General features: G+C 39.8%; 1 protein-coding gene across 3 annotated transcripts in view; it reads left to right on the top strand.

The window, feature by feature from the left end:
- dmxl1 (Dmx like 1) overlaps positions 1–20,666 on the top strand; it is a 63,973-nt gene that overhangs the window by 37,070 nt on the left and 6,237 nt on the right. For 2 of the 3 annotated variants that reach the window (XM_085367414.1, XM_085367413.1), the window contains exons 32-46: positions 673–864; positions 2,632–2,708; positions 5,495–5,616; positions 7,254–7,511; positions 7,865–8,070; positions 8,322–8,467; positions 8,673–8,758; positions 8,874–9,075; positions 10,177–10,294; positions 14,989–15,075; positions 16,354–16,472; positions 16,865–17,012; positions 19,325–19,385; positions 19,822–19,949; positions 20,507–20,584. In XM_085367414.1, coding sequence (XP_085223540.1) covers positions 673–864; positions 2,632–2,708; positions 5,495–5,616; positions 7,254–7,511; positions 7,865–8,070; positions 8,322–8,467; positions 8,673–8,758; positions 8,874–9,075; positions 10,177–10,294; positions 14,989–15,075; positions 16,354–16,472; positions 16,865–17,012; positions 19,325–19,385; positions 19,822–19,949; positions 20,507–20,584 — 2,028 coding nt within the window. Of the gene's footprint in view, positions 1–672; positions 865–2,631; positions 2,709–5,494; positions 5,617–7,253; positions 7,512–7,864; positions 8,071–8,321; positions 8,468–8,672; positions 8,759–8,873; positions 9,076–10,176; positions 10,295–10,656; positions 10,720–14,988; positions 15,076–16,353; positions 16,473–16,864; positions 17,013–19,324; positions 19,386–19,821; positions 19,950–20,506; positions 20,585–20,666 lie in introns of all 3 variants that reach the window. The other variant, XM_085367415.1, reaches the window with a different exon arrangement.

Here is a 20,666-nt window from a genome sequence, read left to right as displayed (position 1 = left end):
AAACAATTCAATGAGCCAACATGGGAACAGTGCTATTAAATGTTAGCACAAGTGATGATTTGAGATAAAATTGGATTATTTTGTACAAGCTCTGCTCCCATGGTTGTCAAATTTAAACTTTGGTGTCAAGGAAATTTTTGCATTTTTGCTTTTGCCTTGACTTCAGTCAGGGTGCAGAGCTTCTGTTAAGATGGTGACAGCTGAATGTGATTCATCAAGAGTGACGAACATAAGTCTGTGGTATTCTTACACACAGAGTCATATTCAGGGATTTGGTAGATACATAAAGAACCAGACATCCCTCCAGTGCCAAAGCTTTCTTTTTTTGCTCATTAACTGTCATTCACACAAAATGTATGTAGAAATCATGTATGACATTTACACGAATTGGCTCATCTTGTCATTATAGCTACAGAAAAGGCTGTGCTGTCAAAGGTTCAAAGCAGCTCCCCTCTGTTCCTTGTTCTTTTAGTGAGGTGTCTTTCTTTCTTCATCCTAAAGAAAGAAATAAGAAAGTAGAATCCATCTACATTTTCTTAGTTTGCTAAGTTTACTGTTGTGTAACCTTAGTTTGTGTCCTTGTGTATAGGTGTGGGGGTTTGTATTTACTATGATAGACATCTACAGATGTACCATAATGATTTGACACTCATCTATGACATTTGTACCCAGGATGACTTCATCCAATCTGTGGTGACGGTGACTTCACAGCCCACCTCCATCCCTCTTTTGATGGCTTGTACAACCAATGTAAAGACAGTGGTGGCCAATCCACTTGTCTATTTGACCAACCTGACTCACGACATCCTGCAAACCATCAGTGCACTCGATTCTCCTCCACATCCAGATGTTGTTACCAACGAGGTGAGACAATTAATTTCCTCCTTATCCAGATAATTAAGAGTTGATTTTGTTGTGTTATGTCTGTAGGTTTATATACTGCATACTGTTGTGGACATATGCTTTTTATTTGGATTATGTGTGTGCCAAACCGTTGAAAGATGGAGAGATGTTGCATTCAAATAATATTAAAAACTGTAGTGAGCAGTTTGTGTTTTTGCACCAACATATGTGCACAGTAGAGGTTTGCAACAGTTTTAACTGTGTAGTTTTCTTGGCATCCATGAAGTTTATTAGTAGGGCTGCACCGAATCCTGTGAAAACCTCTATACGACACTCTTCTCGCTCACATTGCTTCTGTTTCTTTGGGGTTTATGGTCATTTGTTGATACATAGCTCTCTTAAGGTCCCTCCACAGCATTTCAGGCAGCCTGGTCAGTCTAGACTAGACTGGGCCAAAGCAACACCTTGATTCTTTTCTTTTTCTGCTGTGTTAGGGGTCACTGTTCTGACATGGTCCAGTATGGATTGAAGCTTAAGCTGTCCGACAGATGCACTCTAGAAAAATATGGTATTTAAAAGAGGTCATGGTAGACTAAATGACTGAGATCCTGTAGCTGCAAAATAAGCTAAGCTCACCTCCTATCCACTGTCATACGTATCACCTGGTATAAGGTGCTTGCTTTTTGTTTTTTTTTGGGGGGGGGGGGGGTTTACCAAACATGTTTCCATGCGTTATGCTAGACATCTCCACTTTTGGTCTCATCTGTCTAATGGACATTGTTACAGAAGTCTTGTGGTTTGTTTAGATGTAATTTTGCAAACCTGAGCCATGCTGCCATGTTCTTTTTAGAGCGAAAAGGCTTTGTGCTGGCAATCCTTCTAAACAAGCCATAGTTGTTCAGTCCTTTTCTAATTGCACTGACATGAACTTTAACATTTAACATGCTAACTGAGGCCTGTAGGGTCTGAGGTGTAGCTCTTGGGATTTCTTTGTTTTACAATTTCTCTGAGCATTGCACAGTCTGATATTGGGGTGAATTTGCTGGTACATCCTCTCCTGGGAAGAATGTGGCATTGTGTTAACACACACCTGAATGCGCCAGACCAGCAAACACTTCTGCTTTTATAGAGGTGCTCACACTTGCTAATGATCAAGTGTTGCACCTGTCTGCTATTTGCCCTCTCAGTTCCTCTAAATGTACATAGTTTTTCAGAGAACCGCAGTCTTGTGAAATCTTGTATATTGATCTTTTATATACAGTATATGAGACTGAGCTGTAAATAAACCTATAAATGTCAGGAGACTTTGCAATACGTAACATAAGAATAACCTGGGGTAGTAAGGCAAATGTTAGGCAGTTTTAATCAGAATTGATGTTAATAGATGGGGTGTGTGTGTGTGTGTGTGTGTGTGTGTGTGTGTGTGTGTGTGTGTGTGTGTGTGTGTGTGTCCATGAGTGCTGATTGCTGCCTTATCATTAAACTTGTTTCTAGAGAGATTTTGGTTCATTTTGCAATATTTTGAGTCAGAATATATTTGCTATGCTGCATATAGGAGGCTGTTTGCACATGAAGCATTTGTGTTTGGGAAATGAAAAGGAATGTGTTTTTGTATTCAACAGATGAATGTGTCAGTCACTTGTCTTTTAGCTGTTATTTGCTCTTGATCAGATTTCTGGGAACTATGCGTTGATTGAAAACCAAACTTTAAGTGTAGCTTAATTATTGAACTCTCATGCTAATTAATGTTTTATTTTGTTGTTGTTTTTTCATTGCTTCTTATTTCAGATCTATGTGATGCACACACTGGCAGCCTCCTTGTCTGCCTGTATATATCAGTGTTTGTGTGATGGACACACATACAGGTAAGTGTTGCAAGAACTTTATTTCCTCATATATTTATTTGCTCTTGAGCATTTGCTAAATACACCCACTTTACTATACTTTTTAGACTTTTAATCCCTAACCTGTCATGTTACAGATACTATCCATCAAGGTATCATGAGTACATGAGTAGCTTTATACTAAACTGAAATCCACCAGGGCAATTTGGAAAAACTCTTACATAACCTGACTCAAAAGGGTTGGAGCTCATTGTGGGTATCCACTGGGCTGCATCTCTGAGCAAAAGTCTTGAATTCTTTATGTATTCAAGCAAAGCTAATTACACATTTCTGTTCATTTTCCATCACATTCACACTGAATATTAAGACAAATTATTAATCTGTCATAACTACTGTTATTATATGTCCCTGGTGGTTCAATTAAAGCCAAAATGCTGCCAATAATAATGCACATTTGTGTCCTCTGGTTCACCCTGTATATGTGTTAGTGTTTTTAGGCTTATTGGAGCAGAATAATAAGAAATAATGGGGACAGGACCTGACTGCTGGTAACCAAGCATACTTTATAATGGGAGCGTAATGCAGTCATACAGCCAAACACTATACATGTAATAGCAATGTAGAAACTGCTGTTCAAGATCATCTAAGCATATTCTTTGTTTCAGATTTGCACTTTTTTTTTTGGGAGGGGTGAAATAAAGATGTGTTGGACGTTTACCACACAGAAGTATGACAGTTACTTGTCTGTTTTGATCATGTTGAGAATGAATTATAAAAGCTGCAGGGCTGCTGTTTGTCATTCTTATTGTAAATACTTAATTAGATTCTTGGTTTTGACAGATGGGAGGAACATTGTTTATTTAAGACTCTTATCTACCATAACTCCCAATCACTCTGACAACAACCCAGAAGGATTTAAGCTTAGAATGGATGAGTGTGTTTTTATTTATAACATTTTTTTTAATGACCCATTTGGCTTACAGCCCTGTTGCTATGTGAGTTCCTTTTTTTCTTTTTTTCTTTTTAAAATAATGTAGCAAATTTTATTAACTAGTGCTTCACCAGACTGGGACCTGAGTCACAGTGCCGTGACTGCAGAGAGACTTGCTCGTGTGTCATGTATCAGAAAAGATGAAGATTCATTTTTAAACTGAGAGCAAACTTTCATTATTCGTTCAGAGCAAGCTGTCCGACCTCACTATTTCAAAGTTAACACGACTCTAAGTGATGTGATTAAATGAGCACATGGTTTGGCATCTTTCTCACTAAATACTTTAAACGTGTACACACACACACACACACACACACACACACACACACAGCCATCTATCCCATGCTGTTCTGAGTTAAATAGTGTAACTAAATTTGCAAGGCAATTTCTAATTTAACACTATCTTTGTTATGGTAATTATAATATAAAAATCTCCCGTTGTGCCGCTGCAGAGGTTTGATGAAGCGCTTTTTCCTCTTGAGCATCTGAGCAAGTGTGTGAATTTTTCAAAAGGTATTTTGAGGATGTAGGTTGCGGGGGTTGAGTGTTGCAAGGTTGACAGGGTTTTAATTCTTTTCCTTCTGTTAGATTATAATATTATTTTATGCCATGTTATACCCCTAATTAAAGATTGTGAATTATTATGTAGTTTTAGTTTGCATTATTCTCCTGAATTAGAAGAAGCTGATAACTATTACATTAGTTAAACTGATTTGCATTACATTAAACTGCTGACTTGTTGTGAATGAATGATATTGTTTTATGATGCATTATACTGCTGAGTTATAAGAAATCTAATTTGTCTGAGTAGAAGAGAACAGAGTGTGCTGGAGTTTTCTGCCCCATTTCAGCAGGAGCAGATAAACAGGGAGCCAAGGTCGTAGCTCAGGCGCTGTGTGAGAGAAAGCATGTGAATGTTTAGGCTTTGTATGATAAGGTGGAGGCACCAGAGGCTATAAAAGTTTGAGCAATGCTCCACCATTTTGAGATTTTGAGGCTGTCTGCATCAGTGTCCATCTCCCACGCGTGTGTTCATTAAAATCATCGTTTGACTCAACCCGACCGGACCAGTGTTGTTATTTTTCTCTTGTCTCCATCCCCAATATTTTGAACCTTAACAAAATCACTGGTAGGAAGTGTTATCTTCAGTCTAATTTGGTTAGGAAATCAGCCAAGAGGTGTATCAAAATGAAGCCTAAACATACGTGAGGTTACAATACCTGCACAGTTGCAGCATGTGTGGCTTTATGAATAAAGTTTGTTGTGAAAAGATGTCTTCAGAGTTGTGACTTGCCGCTCCTTCTGAATGACGTTCCCTTTGACTTTTGAATTCTGTTTGAAGTGGAGGCAATTGGGGTTTTTTGTAGGAGCTTAAAGGGGGACTTATTGGATGTTAGAAACTTAATAGACTCCCTGGTGACTTGAGCATTCCATATTCTCTATAAAGATTTCCTCTCTAACCGTCCAAGGATTTTTGTATGTTCGAAAGCCACTTGATGTGAGAACTCGGGCACTGATGTTTTCTTTATTACGTAGCGTTTCTTCTCTATCACCAAACAGCATATATAGGCAGCTAACCTGAGATGCAGCCAATTAGTATTTCATGTCCTGACAGAACAGAGCTCAAAAGTGGTGTCTCTTAGAAACAACATCCTAGAATTGGGAACAGAGTAAAACATTTTAGCATTATATATTTACACCACCTACCCCTTCCTTTCCTCACTTTTCTGTACAGCTTTTCATGTTTAATATAAATGTTTGGCTTCGCAACCTCATACTTTGCGGGGTCGATTTCTTGTTTCTGTTTCTCCCACAGCCACGTGAACCATTTCACTGGGACTGTGTACCAGAGTGTTTTGCTGTCTCAGAAGCAGCCTCTCAAAGCTATAAGCATGGATGAGTCTGTTCAGCCCAACACTTCTCCTGCACAGTGGCCAGGTAAATCAATCAAAACAAACTTTTCACACCGAAGCATATTTTGGTTGTTTTCAGTAAACAAGAACAGTAAACAAGTCTTTACCAGCTCACCCTTCCTGTTTGTGACACGCTGCAATAAATCTTGTTATCGGTATGCTGTTTTATTTCTGCGTCCCACCAACATGTCATATGATACACACATGGTTATGTTTTAATGCTTTTGTCTGAATAATTCACTTTAGCTACCTTCGCCACAGGTATAAAGTACAGATTAGTTGATCTGATTAGATTTTCAAGTACTTTCCTGCATTAATTTGCTTTTAAATGAGGAAAGACTGAGATTTTTTTAATTAATTAATTAATTTCGATAATGAAACTGCTTTTAAGCTACAAATCTGTGCAAATTAATTAGCTAATGGACTAAGAACACCGACTGTGAGCCTGAAAACTCAAGAACGAAGCATTGCATAAATGTCTTAATATTACGGGTCTTCCATACATAGGGGATTTGATGGGATTGTGGTGTTTCCTACTGCACAAGTTTCTAAATTAGTAAGATAAAAACTTTTTCTAAACTTCTCTATGAACTCTTAATTATGAACACTATTAATAATGTGACCATGCATGGCACACAACATAAATATTGCCTTATATGAATATCATGAGAAGACATAAGACACAAGGCAATATTTAAGTTGTGGGCTATGCTATGATACGCTGTATTTATTTCCTTATGTCACGGGCAGACATAGAGTCAATGTTCCTTTTGTTAAAATGGCTCGATTTACTGAAGTGCACTGAATTGTTATGCACTGTAATATTTAAACCGATCAAAGAGTAAGGATTTTGGGTTAAACTACTAGGATCATTTTTTGACGTCTTTTTCTTAAGCTGTATTGCAGATAAGGTAAATGCACTAACACACACACACACACACACACACTACATCTGCAGGAGCTGTTCAGCCATCAAAACCCATGCCATGAAGCTCCCAGTTTTTGTTCTGATGTTAATGGAGGAGGAGATCTGGAACCAGCAGAGCGTTGGCAGCTTTCACACATAATACACCTCAGCACTCAGCAGCCTCGCTCTGTAGCTTTACATGGTCTGCACTGGCAGAGTTGCTGTGGTTCCTAAACGCTTCCACTTTGCAGTCAGACAACTTTCTGTTGATTGTGAAATATTTAGGACGGCAAGAAATTTCATGGACTTGTTGAAACAGTGGCATCCTGTTACAGTACCACACTCAAATTCCCTGAGTTCTTTCGAAAGACCCTTTTTCCTTTTCTTTCCTTCTTTTTTTTTTTAACAAATGCATGGCTAGGTGCTTGATTTATTACACCTGTCCCAGTGAGACTAAAACCTAAAGACAAAGATTAAGAGGTGTGGCCTAATACATTTGTCCATGTACTGTATACGATGTCACCAGACTCATTTAAAACTTTAAATGTATTACTTACTTTTTAGTATACTTCTATTTTCCATGAAATGTTTCTTAAAATACAAAAAAGAATGCTGTCTGTGGGGCTCAATGTTTTACTCAGCAATTAGCAAATGTAGTTTTTTAGTCTATATTCAGATTCTGCTGTCTAAATATCTTTTTTTCTTTTTTCTCTTTTTTTCCCCCCCCGCTGTCCTTTACTCGTTCCTCTCACCAGGTATCGCCTCTCTGATTCGTCTGTTGAGCTCAGCAGGTGAGGAAAGCCAGCCAGGCTTAGCTGTGCTGCTGTGTGAGATCCTGACTGCTGTCTTCCTCAGTCTGTTTGTTCACGGCATGACCACTCACTCCTGCAACGAGCTGTTTCGCATCATGGCACACCCACTCAACAGCAAGCTTTGGGTGACAGTGTTTGGAGGAGGCGCTCGAATCCCTGTCATCGAAAAACTCAGCAGTCCAACAAGGACGCCCCCACCAGGTGATTCATTTGGAGGATGTAGTTTCCTTTGTGACACTGGTGTGTTCTTCTGAAGGTGACCTTGTAACTATAAACCACTTTACTCCTGTTAAATTAATTGGACTGTTAGCGTAGTGATATCCACCAACTTATTTGTGTGGGTGTGGGTTTGCCTTAGTGCTTGCTACTGCTTGGTAGACCTGATATAAAGTTACTGTAAATATTTGGAAAAAATCTAGGCGCTTTATTTATTTATTTATTTATTATTATTTTTTTTATTTTTTTTTAATGAGCAAAAGGCACAATCAGAAGCATTTTAATGGCAGCTTGAAAGGGCGATTTAACACACTCTTAACTTTCTCTCAACACTCCAGCCTCACCAAGTGGCACAGACAGGAAGTCCAAACGATTCAGGCTTCTCTCATCACGTAGCGGATCCAAGGAAGAGTCTGGGATAGAGAGGGAGGGACCATTGAGTCCAAAGCACCATGTCCCTGTTGTGGAACAGGAAGCTCCCTCTATCTTTAAAGAACAGTTCGTCCCTCCAGAGCTCAGCATTTGGGATTACTTCATCGCAAAGGTAATCCAAATATTAGTAACAGTGGTTAAGAAGTAGTTTTAAAACATAAGCCTGCATATCTGCTCTCATTTCTGTTGGGATTTTGTTGCATCTTCAGCCTGTATAATGATAGAATGACTTTTTAATATAACTTCAATTTAACATCTTCTATAATACATTTAATTTTGTAAGTTGTCTCTTCTTTCCTTATACGGTTTTGTTGTTGATCTAAACAATTTTGTTTGTCTGTCTTCTGTTTTCTTGCATTCAAGCCTTCACTACCACCGTCAGAAAACAGAGTTGATTATGACTCCGAGGCGAGCCAGGGAAGCGAAGATGAAGACGACGACGATGAATATGATGATGTGTTTGATCCCAACTCACCGCAAAGGGAGCATTCAAACCACAATTCGTACAGGTATTGGCACAGCACTGAGTGCATATTTCTCCAGTCAGTGACTCATTTTTGAGCTGCCAAGATTTAACCTGAAGCTCTTTACAGCTGCTTGTCTTTTATTTATTTGTGCTGCCTCTAAATTTTTCTCCACTCTATCTGAATAAACCTAAATGTAATTTTTTAAAGACTCTATTTCGGTTCTAAACTGGTTTCTTCTCCTTTTAAGTTGGTGTTTGATGCGGCTGGCCATGGTTCAGCTGGTGTTGGCCAATCTCAAGTCTTTCTACCTTACGGCAGGATATGATTTGTTAGGTAAACACTAAAATATACGCCAGCCCCTCGGATGTACATCCAGGATGTAAAGAAGCACTGTCCTATTTCTTACTGCTTGTCTCAGCTAGTCTTATTGTCTTCTTTTTAACCACAGACCTGCCTGTGGCCTCTCCTTTGTGTCATGCTGTGCTGAAGACGCTGCAGCGGTGGGAGCAGGTGCTGCAGAAAAGGCTGGAGATCTTCGGGGGCCCCCCTTCCAAGTATATCTCCACCCACCTCCATGATGAAATTGCCACACCTGGCCCCGCCCTCCTCAGGCACAAAACCCTATTTGAAGCATCAAATACCCCTTTCAGGTATTGAATCAGATTTTTTTTTTTTTTTTACTTTTTTTGTCTTGTGGTTTGTTTATTTATTCATTTTTTTTCTCTTGTGTATCCACAGAGGTCCTCAGTCAATGCTTTGCATTTTCCCCATGTTTATTTCCACAAACCTGTTTATGTCAGTACTTCTTCATATATTTGTTATTTATTTTGGCATGTAAGTGAGGTGGCAGTGATTCAGTTTGTGGCCTGGGGTAAAGTTTTCATCTACAGCAAAGTAAACACATCAGCAAAAAAAAAACAAAAAACAATATTCCCTGCTTGTGCATGCAGCTTAAGAGGAAAGTGCCCAACTGTCTCTGCATTGTTTACATTCAAATTCAGGCTATGACTCACAATGAACAGCAAGTACACCTCTGTGTACTGCTGATGTATACTGCTAATTAAAACACTGTCTTTAACAGCGTCCACATGAGTGGAGAAAATTCCGATTGGCAGTTCTAATAAATTCATTTGCAGAGTTCTTAGTGGACTCATGACTTACACAATTTGCATACTGATGGAGAAAATAAAGAAATACATCGGTTAATTTGGCTTGGGGAAAATGCTAAATGAAAATTTGTATTAAAGGTATTATTAATAATATTTAAAAGTGAAAGTAAAACAAAAGAAAGGAAACGGCTAACCTAATAATCCATAAATAAATAAATGTGGATAATTAATGGATCCAAGTCATCCTCCCTGCCACTTAGTGGACATCCAGCTGCAACAGTTTTGCTAACATCTGCTTCAGAACAGCAGACAGACAGAAGGATAAAGACATATTAATTACTGTCTGTTATTTACTTTTTTCCTGTTTAACTGGCTACTGTAAGATAGTAAAATCACAAAAATTGGGATTTTACTAACTCAAATATCTCTTATCTTTAATAAATTGTGGAGTAAATAGAAAAATATTCAGTAAATTCAAAAAATCAGTTTTTCTCACTTTTTTAGACCACCATTTTATCCATGTGCAGACTGACCCCGTTGGATACCACAGTAACATAGTCCATGGATTTACTGTTCTTTGAACAACATCATTCGTGATTTGTGATGTTAAATGCACATTACTGTTGACGATGTTCCTTTCAGGTCCAGCCACCACTCGGCGCTGCCAGTCAAACGTTTATGGCACTTTTTGGTGAAGCAGGAAGAAGTGCAGGAGACCTTTATCAGAAATATCTTCACCAAGAAACCGGGCACACATCAGGTATTTACATCATATCCCCCTGCTGCATGATTGCGTTGCTGGCACATTTTAATCATAGTCACTGAATAACACATTAACTATTTTGATATGATAACAAAATGCATCATTCCCAAGCTAAACTGCATTATTATTGCTTTTACATCCTTGTTATACTGTTTTTGTTTTGCATGCCAGCCTCTTTTTTTTTTCTTATTACTGCCTCCAGTTGCATTATTTTCATTCAAATAATTCCACCTTTTTTGATTAACAGCACAATAATTGAGTCTCTGTATGTGTTTGCATGGCTTGCCACTGGTGGTGGTTGCACTTGTGTGTGTGTGTGTCTGTGTGTCCACCCTGTGCTGCTTCCCCTGTCATTAAAGTCGGTTGAGGACCAGACTGACAATATGAAATGTTCAGGGATGGACGAGACAGGAAACAATCAGGTACTGTTTCTGATGAATTTTTGCTCATGATGTTGCAGTGGGATGGGTTGCTAAACAAACCTCAGTATCTGTTGCAATATTTAACCAACTGAAAAATCAAAAACTGAAGCTTTTGATTTTTTTTTGCTGAATGTGCATCAAGAACTACATTCAGCAAAAGCTTAAATGTAGTTCTTGATGCCTAAGATTGGTACATACGTCGACAGTGATGGATACTGAAAGACTGCGGGTGATCAAATGCCTTGCAGGTATAGCATGCTTGCAAGAAATGTAACATTCATGTCAGATGTTGTGTACATTTTTTACAAGTTTGACAAGTCGGCTTCAAAAAAATCCTCCCACATTTATTTGCTCTTTTTTTGTTTTGTTTTTAGGTTGGGTTTTTTGTGTTGTTTTTTTTTTTATTTTTATTTTTTTATTTTTATAAATAAGTGAAAATCACTGTTGCTTCAAGGCTGTTTAATTGGTCACAGAGTTTTATAGTTTATAAGGGACTTAAATATGAGTTTTACATATTGTCCCTATGACACAACTGCAAACGTAAAGCTTTGAAGCCTGCAGTACCTTGCCTTTTTGTTTTTCTTGTAGCATGTTTATTCAGACGTGCATAACAAAGTAGTATGTCTGAGTTGACAAGACCCCTCTTTATGCTTCAGTCACACTAAGGAAAAACGGTTGTTGGCGATCGGGTGCAGAGAACTTGCAGTCTCATTGCTTTTGAAATCGGTGTCAGTTTGCTCTGAGTTTGTGATAATACAGCAGTTGGAATAAATAGGTAAAGATCACAAGTCTCTTGATGTCACTTGCAAATTTTGTTATCTACAAAGAAATTGACATTAAACATTAAGTACTTACATTCAGAGTTCAGTCAAAACCTCATAGATTTGAAATTCAGAAACTTCTCTACAAATACTTACAAGCTGTGCTTTTCATAGTATAACCAAAATACAACCAGTAGAGTAGAAGTTGAGAGTCAAAAAGGCGTCATAAACAAGTTGTGCTCAACTGAGTCTGATTGACTACAATGTGTCTGCATTTAGAAGTTAAATGCCAGTTATTTGCATCCGATCCAGGTTGGACTGCAGTTGTTTGGATGTAATCTGTACAATCAAAATTTTTGCTCAGTGTTCGGGGGTTATACACTGAACCTGTGGCATCTGTTGCATTCATTTACCAACAGCAAAAACATTTAATGGTTTCTAGTCGCAGGGAGGTAGCTGTCCTACTTTTACTCTAGTGTGGCTGAGCCATTATACATGTGACTGTATGAAATGTAAATACCATATGAAACGAGACCATACTGTTTAATGCGGATGTGCACATTTTACGTCTTGAACCTGTCACGCATTATCTTAAATGCTAAAACTGTGATCAGGACCAAATTACAGTACATGTATTTTTAGTGCCATGTACCCTGAATGCTCTTGTCAAGAGTGAGATATTAATCTTGCATTTAGCTATCTAAATATTCATGTGAATGTGAACCATCAATTTTAAATTGCACTGTAAACTGATGCTTCATAGAGGTTTTCTAATCTTCTTGCTCTCACCATGCAAGCTCCCATATTATAGCTACTCCATTTGGCTCAGTGTTAATTAACCCAGTCTCTCTGAGGACAAACTATGAAGCTGAATAGCTTCTGATTAATGGGCCCAACACTGTCGCAGTGAATCTGCATCCTACAGGGATTATGTGCTCGGCAAAAATGGCAAACCACCATATTTAGATTTCTGCAAGTCAAGTTATATTTTATTCCATCCGACAGAAAATGACATGGTCTTTTCCTCTCGAACAAATGCGGTGAAGACGTTAATTCAATCTCATGCTTAGAGGATGCTTGGCTTTGGCATCAAAGTGTAACATCTCTGTACAATATCCCACAGGACCACAGTGGTACAGTGTGTACTTGTGCTTGTGCAGAGTCCTCTCCCCACTCTCCTGCCTCCCTCGCTTCCCCCCCTTCCTGACACCATGACACCCCCTCCTCCAATCCCTCTCTCAGCAGCAAGACATCTCCCCCCCTCCCCTCCTCCCAAACATCTCCCAGTGTCACAGTGGATCAGGTCAGGAGGCAACTGAGGAAGCTTCGCCCCAGAAAGGCAGCAGGCCCAGACAAGGTGTGTCCTAGGATGCTTAAGGCGTGTGCTGCTGAACTTGGGGAGCCGCTACAACGAGTCTTCAACCTCAGTCTGCGACTGGGGAGAGTGCCCGCCCTATGGAAGACATCCTGCATTGTCCCGGTCCCCAAAAAGAACCGGCCCAATGAGCTGAATGACTTCCGACCGGTGGCACTGACGTCACATCTTATGAAGACTCTAGAGCGGCTCTTCCTCAACCTCCTCCGACCACAGGTACAACATGCCCAGGACCCACTACAGTTTGCATACAAGGTGGGTGTCGGAGTGGAGGATGCCATCCTGTACCTCCTACACAGAGCCCACTCACACCTGGATGGGGGAAAAGGCACGGTCAGGATCCTGTTTCTTGACTTTTCCAGTGCCTTTAATACCATCCGGCCCTGTATGCTTCAGGAAAAACTGAACAGGATGGAGGTGGACCCCTGCCTGGTGGCTTGGATCTCCGACTACCTCACCGACAGACCACAGTACGTCAGGCTGAAGGACATCACGTCTGACACAGTGGTCAGCAGCACAGGAGCACCACAGGGAACTGTGCTGTCCCCTCTTCTCTTCACCCTGTACACCTCTGACTTCTGCTACAACTCTGAATTATGCCATATTCAGAAGTTTGCAGATGACACGGCCATCATGGGGTGTATCTGGGATGATCAGGAAGAGGAGTACAGAAGTCTGGTGAGGAACTTTGTCGCATGGAGTCACACAAACCACCTGCAACTCAACACCTCAAAGACTAAGGAACTGGTTGTGGACTTCGGGAGGTCCAGAGAAGGTCCACTGCCAGTTCAGATAGAGGGGGAGGAGGTGGAGGTGGTCAACAAGTACAAGTACCTCGGGCTGTGGGTGGACAATAAACTGGACTGGTCATGCAACACAGAGCACCTGTATAAAAAAGCCCAAAGCCGACTGTACTTCCTCAGGAGGCTGAGGTCTTTTAACATCTGCAGGAAGTTCCTGAGGATGTTTTACCAGTCGGTGGTTGCTGGAGTACTTTTCTATGCTGTGGTGTGCTGGGGGAGCAGCACAGCAAAGAGGGACTCATCCAGGCTGGAGAAACTGATCAGGAGGGCTAGCTCTGTGGTCGGCATGAAGCTGGACACTCTGGTGACAGTGGCAGAGAAAAGGACATTAAAGAAACTGATGGACATTATGGACAATGCCAGACATCCTCTGCACACGGCCATAAACAACCAGAAGAGTCTGTTCAGTGACAGGTTGCTTCTCCCCAAGACAAGAACTAACAGACTTAAAAACTCCTTTGTCCCACACGCCATCAGACTGTTTAACTCCTCTCTGGAGGGGAGAGGGAGGGGAAACAGGAGGACAAAGGAGGGGGCAACAACTAAGCTGTAGTGCCTCTGCACCTCACTGTACAATACCTTGTGCAATACTTTTTGTAAATAGTCAACAGTGCAATAGACTCAATACTTGAAATGTGCAATTCACTTGTATTTTTATTTTTTTATTCCTATTTATTCTATTTATCCCCTTTGTATATTTTATTTATATTGTCTCTGTATTTATATGTGTGTGTGTGTGTGTGTATATATATATATATATATATATATATATATATATATATATATATATATATATATATATATATATATATATATATATATATATATATATATATATATATATATATATATATATACATACATACACAGTTCTGTAACTGTAACTTCGGTCGTTGCTGTGCTTTTTTTGGAAGTCGAATTTCCCAGAGGAACCCACCCGAGGGATTAATAAAGTTCTATCTTATCTTATTGCTGAAGGGTTTTTGTTCTCATGCTGTCTAATGACAGTAGCCCAGTTATGCTGGCTGCTGTATTTAACAGTGTGGCCTGATGCACTGAACATGGCCTTTCCTAACCCTAAGGGCAAGACAAACGAATACATAAACATAAAATACACAAATTGCATAGCAGAGAAAACTGTGAGTACGCTTACCTAGATTTATGAGCATCATCTACAGCAAATAATTTGATAGTTCACTTGTCAACCCTTCTCTTGTCGGGTCATTGGTCCTGTAGCATGAAAGGAAACTGAAATTATGGTGGATATTTGTCTGCGGGAAATGTTTCAGTTGTAATGATTGAATCCGTGTGTATTTTCTGCTGTCTGCAGACTGAGTCAGATCAGGGCAGCCCTGGAGGAAAAGCACGCATCATCCACAAGGAATCTGACATCATCACAGCCTTTGCCATCAACAAGGTAACAATTTGCTGACACAGATGTCATCGAACAATACGAAGTACTATGAGAATAAAAGAATGCATTACTCAAGCATGCAGCCTGTATTGGTCAATTTAATTAAACATTTAATATAAGAAAATTGCCATTAAATTGATTTAGTAATCTCTCTCTTTAAGAGAGTGTTTGGAAGGATAACTAAATAAACACAAAGTTTCCTCAGTGCAAAAGTATTGGAATCATACTTTTATCTATTGGAAAACTGTAATACAAACAAAGTTAACACCTTAAATAAACTGTTAAGTTTATTCAGCTTGTTAAGTGTGAGGTAACCTTTTGTGGGAGTTAGACATTTAATGTGATATACACCCCCAGGATAAGAATCTCGCCTCCAGAAATCTTCCTTAAGAATATTTGTTTCTCTAATCAATATTTTCATGTGTGCAGGGGGTCAAACATTGTTGTCGGTTACGAGGAAGAAGATGCAGATACTTCTAACAGTAGTTTGTGCAGACCAAAGAAGGAGACTAATAGGAGGATTGGACTAATAGGCAATAAATATGTCAGTGTCGCATTTCTCAAGAGGCAAAAAAAATCAAACAAGTAGCTTTACCCCAATTGTGCATAGTGACAGATCGATCTTGTGTGGTAAAACAAAAGTACCACTTACCAAATTAAGGAATATGTATTGTGAATATGGGGCGGGGGAGCTCTTCCCTATTCCCTTTGATAAATAATGCATGATTATATGTAATTCTTACAGGACTTGCTTATTTCAAAGCACGATTTACTCTTTTCACATTTTCACATCCATATCGGATGCTTTGTTTACATGCGATGGATACCTTGTTTTTCTGTACTATTATAAAAAGATGGCAACTATTTGAGTCGATTCCCCAGTTGCAAATAGATGTGTGGCACATGAGTTGCATTCGTCGGTGCAAACTAAATCAGACTGACGTGTTCGCGCTCTCAGGGCTGATTGTGCAAGCCTTTTTATCTTCTGTGTTTTTGTTCATTTTGTTCAATGGTTCGGACCTGGTGTTAGTGAATTCTTCTCAATATTCATCTCTGTTCACATTAGTCTACGTTAGTCGGAGCTGTGTGTTTATCCAGAGTGCTGTATTAGTACTGGCTTCTTCTAAAAAGCAAAAATGGAGAAGGGTGGTTTTAGTGTTGGTGAATCTCTACATTTCAGATTTGGCACATGCATCCAATCCAATTTTATTTACATTGGGACTCATATTTCCCATACCCCAATCCTCTCTGCGCTCACTTCTCTCTCTGTGTTTCTCCCAGGCCAATCGTAACTGTTTAGTCATGGCCTCCACACATGACATTCAGGAGTTGGATGTGTCATCCATCTTGGCTACTCAGATCTTGACATGGATCGATGATGACGAGGCTGAAGCCAAAGGGTAAGACAGCAGTCTGCTTTTTACATATATACAAACAGCCATGAGTTCATCCAGAGTGCCATCAACTGTTCAACCTCGTGCCAAAAGAGCAAAATGTAAACGTTGGATAAAGACACTTTAGATTGTGTACATGCATCTGCACTGCACTGCCTCTCTCTGTATAGCACAGAGAGCATCTGTTTTTATATACAGAATTCTAAATATTAGCTCACAAATCACATTAGGCGTTAAGGTACTTTGCAGGTTTGTTGTTGAAACCTCTGTGCATATCAGTCCAGCTGTTGCAGGACTCATTGTTAGCTAATGATGGCTCTTTATGACTGGTTTGAACCAGCCAGGCACCTCGTCTCATCATATACATCACTTCTTCTTCTTTCTTTTTTTCCTCTAAGTGTGGGTGGTGACGACTTCCTGGTGGTCCATACACGCGATGATTTTGCCGCCCTCCACGGCACCACGCCATACACCCACAGTAACCCTGGCACTCCTATCAACGTACCGTGGCTAGGAGGCATGCAGACGGGCAGAGGTGCCGCCGTGGTAAGCTCCCAACCTGGATTTATACAATAAAACGGCCAAATCACAAGGAGTGCTGTATTTTTGTTGGGTTCTTTTGTTTGTTTTGTGTTTACATATAAATAACATAATTGTGACTTTTGTTGTATAATATTGGGCCGATTTCAAAAATGTGCTAGTGTTTTAAAAGTGTTACTTTTAACATTTGCATTTCACCAAAACCTGATAAAACAGTTGTGAAATTAAAGTTGGCTGAATGTTCACCGGATTATCTAAACAAATAGATTTTAGCAGATTTCTGTTGTCTTGATGTTTGGAAACGATCAGATGTAATATCAAGCACAGTTTTTCACAGTTTGGCTCCATGAGCTTTCATTCACTACGCAGTGATAATGGGTTTATAATACTCCCTGCTGCTTTTGTGTAATTAATTGATGTTGTCTGCACTTTTTGTACTCAAAGCAAAAATCCTCAAAGCATAGCTTAAATAAATAATTCATTTTTGTCTCTGTCTGTTTTGCCAAAAGCGTTGCGGCTGCTAACATTAGCTCCTCTCATTGGCTTACTGAGGAACTGAGATGGTGTTTTGAGATGTATGAGTCAAACGTTTCTGCTGTTTTTGTGGAAAACTGTGCTGATTTCTACCGAGCGGAGAAGGTTTGCTTTAGCAGGAGGGAGATAATTTGGTTCTTGTGGTGTCATTGAGTCAAGTAGATGCGACTCATGTTTGTTATTTCAGCTAGTTAACTTATTGCTCCTGATATGCAGACTGGACAGTAAGAGCCACTTTGCATCGTAAGTATTTTACCAACCAGTCAGTTTGTTCAGTGTCAGAGTGGAGTATATTTTGAGATGAATGATAAATGGAATCCTCGATAGAAAATACATTGCCATTAATTTCAGCCTCTCTCAGCCAACAGTCATGTTGCATATTTTCACTCTGATATACTGAGGCTCAGTAGGTTTTTCCTCCTATCATTATAATAGAACAGCCTTGTATTTATTCTTTAATTTCAAAGCAGGGTTTATTATTAGCTAATAAATTGACACACGGGAACTCTAATACTTGTATCAGTTTGGTATCAGATGATGAAATACAGTAAATACTAGGATGGTCTCTGTTGACTAATGTGAACTATGTCCTCAGTCTTTGCTTAAATGAAGGATGTAGTCAATGTGATGTCACCCAGTGGTTTTGGGCACCAGATCTGGCAACTTTTTCTTAGAGACAGAAGTGATTAGCTCTGTGTGAACGCTAGGGAATATTTAATTGTGTAAAAATATATACCAGATGAGGATGGTAAGATATGGCACTGCCCTGGTGTACAGTTATTCATTAACTCTCATATTACACATGCCAGAAGTTTCAAATAATGGGTTCACTGTATGAACATCAGTTTCTGCAAGCCAAAACTGAGCATGTAAATGGATAAAGTTTGAGGGGCAGCCAATCAGAAGAAACAGTGGTCTTAAGGGAGAGGAGTAAAAATGGAATGCACCATAAAACAGCTCAAAATCCTCCTTTATTTTATTATCTTTTTTAAAAAAACTGGATTATTTCTGAGTGCAAGAACGAATATGGAGTTACAAATAAATTACCCCTGAAAGAGAGCGTCAAACAGGAGGGAAGCAAAGTGGCAAAAGTTTTTTCCGCTCAGGCTGATGGGCTATTGTCCTCACCCCCCTGGGCGTGCGGGCAATGTGGTCACATAAGTTTGTGAATGTAGTAATTTGAAAACTAGGTAACGTAGGATTTTCAAAATAATACCATAGGTGTGTTGACTGGGAAGCTGAGGGTTGGCTAATGGCAGTTGGCCAACCCTCCAGTATTTGATGCCAATATTTTTAATTTATCCGTCAGCTGCATGAACAAAATATTGAATATCAATTAAAATGTCTAACCTACAGTATGTGAAGACATTAAGTTAGACTTAGTGTCTGCCTTTTGGACTATAACGTAGACAGAATTTAACGAGAAAATGATAGGTTGTCAGTGGATTCACTGGAAGCAGGAGTAAGCACCTTTCTTGCTTTTGATGATCATGATTAAAGGGGTCACGTTAAAGTTAATCATCAGAATCTACATCATGTTATTTCTGAATGAAGCACGTGTGAGGGAGCCATGTGAGAAGGGATTTAAAAATCATTCCTTCAAGTCATGTGACACCGTCAGGAAACGTGTATTTTGTGTAAAAGGGGCTTTAAAACAGCATAACACTGTTTCACTACATCTCTCTGCACTTCACCTGGTTTTAAAGATTTATTCTTTACCATGATGAAGCTCTGTTTTCTCACTGAATTTCTCCTCCTCCTCCTCTTCACTTTTCTTCTCCCAGATGATCAAGAGAAATATCAACAATGTGCGAAGAATGACCTCCCATCCCACACTGCCGTACTGTAAGTACAACTCCGATGTCTGTCGGTAGATTAGAAAACTATTCGCCTATTAAAAGTGGTATTCGGACATCATATATCTGCTGTTGAAAAACAGCCTTCAGGGGGTGATTACATACAAAAAAAAGTTTCTCTTATGTTGATATTTGTAAACTGGCAGAGCTGTTTTCCCATTAGTCCCAGTGCTGCTAAAGGCTGAGTGCGCTCACTTTGCTGCAAACTTGTATTTTCCAGTCAAACTGCAGACTGGTGATGCAGCTGAGGAGTGTTTGTCTGGGATGAAAACGGCTTTCAATCAATTTAACCTGGTCTTCACTTATGTAGTAGATGAATTTGGGAACAAAGAAGTGCCAAAACCCTCCTGTTGAGGTCTGAATGGTCACTGGGATGTATTGGAAGATGAGCTGTTATCACGTGCGGTTTTGTTTCTGTTCATCAGACCTGACAGGAGCTCAGGATGGTAGCGTGAGGATGTTTGAATGGGGTCACTCCCAGCAGATCATCTGCTTCCGAAGTCCAGGCAACTCCAGAGTCACCAGGATACGATTCAACCATCAAGGAAACAAGGTTACAAACTCTCACACCCCTCCTGCTCTGTGTACCAGGATAGTGAACACATTGGCCTGCTGACTACCGCCATACAGATGTCAGGCTATTCTTAGCTTTGCAACATGACTGCAGAGTGATGTGAGCCTGTCGCATTCGGAAACGTTTTCACACTTCCTCTGCCGTTCAGGCACGGACCACAGCGGGGAGGTTGGCTTCAGCACGCATTGTTCTTCAGCTCAGTGATTCAAACACTCTAAACTGAGGCACTCGCCTCAAGCTAATAATTTTCTCAGATGGTGCCTCTCTCGTGCCAGCGCTCTCTTACCTGCTTGATGCAGCCCAGAGCGCAAAATATGCTTTAAGAGGGCAAAAAGGAATGAGAGGATATAGAAAGCACTTTAGTTATGTAAGTGGTGCTTGGCCGTATGAGGCTGTTGACATGTTTTGGAGGACAAATTCACAGTGAGGGAGTGAGCACAAACATTTTTTAATATATATGTCAAATGCAATATAAGGGATCATTCTATCCTATTTACAGCATAGTGTGATATCTGCTTTGTGCTTGTTTTCTGTAGTTTGGGATTGTGGATGCTGATGGAGCCTTGAGTCTCTGGCAGACCAACACAAGCGGGACTACACCGAAACCATACCTGGTGAGATGCTCGCAGCTCATTTAGCTGGTTTTTCTTCTATATCCCTCGAGTGTCCTCCTGTTTTTCTGTCACACTCCTTTTT

Source organism: Diplotaxodon limnothrissa, linkage group LG12, assembly GCF_057381915.1.
Source record: "Diplotaxodon limnothrissa isolate DT_005_m linkage group LG12, D_limnothrissa_male_GT1.1, whole genome shotgun sequence".
In the NCBI taxonomy this organism is placed as follows: domain Eukaryota; kingdom Metazoa; phylum Chordata; class Actinopteri; order Cichliformes; family Cichlidae; genus Diplotaxodon; species Diplotaxodon limnothrissa.
This window is presented reverse-complemented; position numbering and strand designations above follow the sequence as displayed.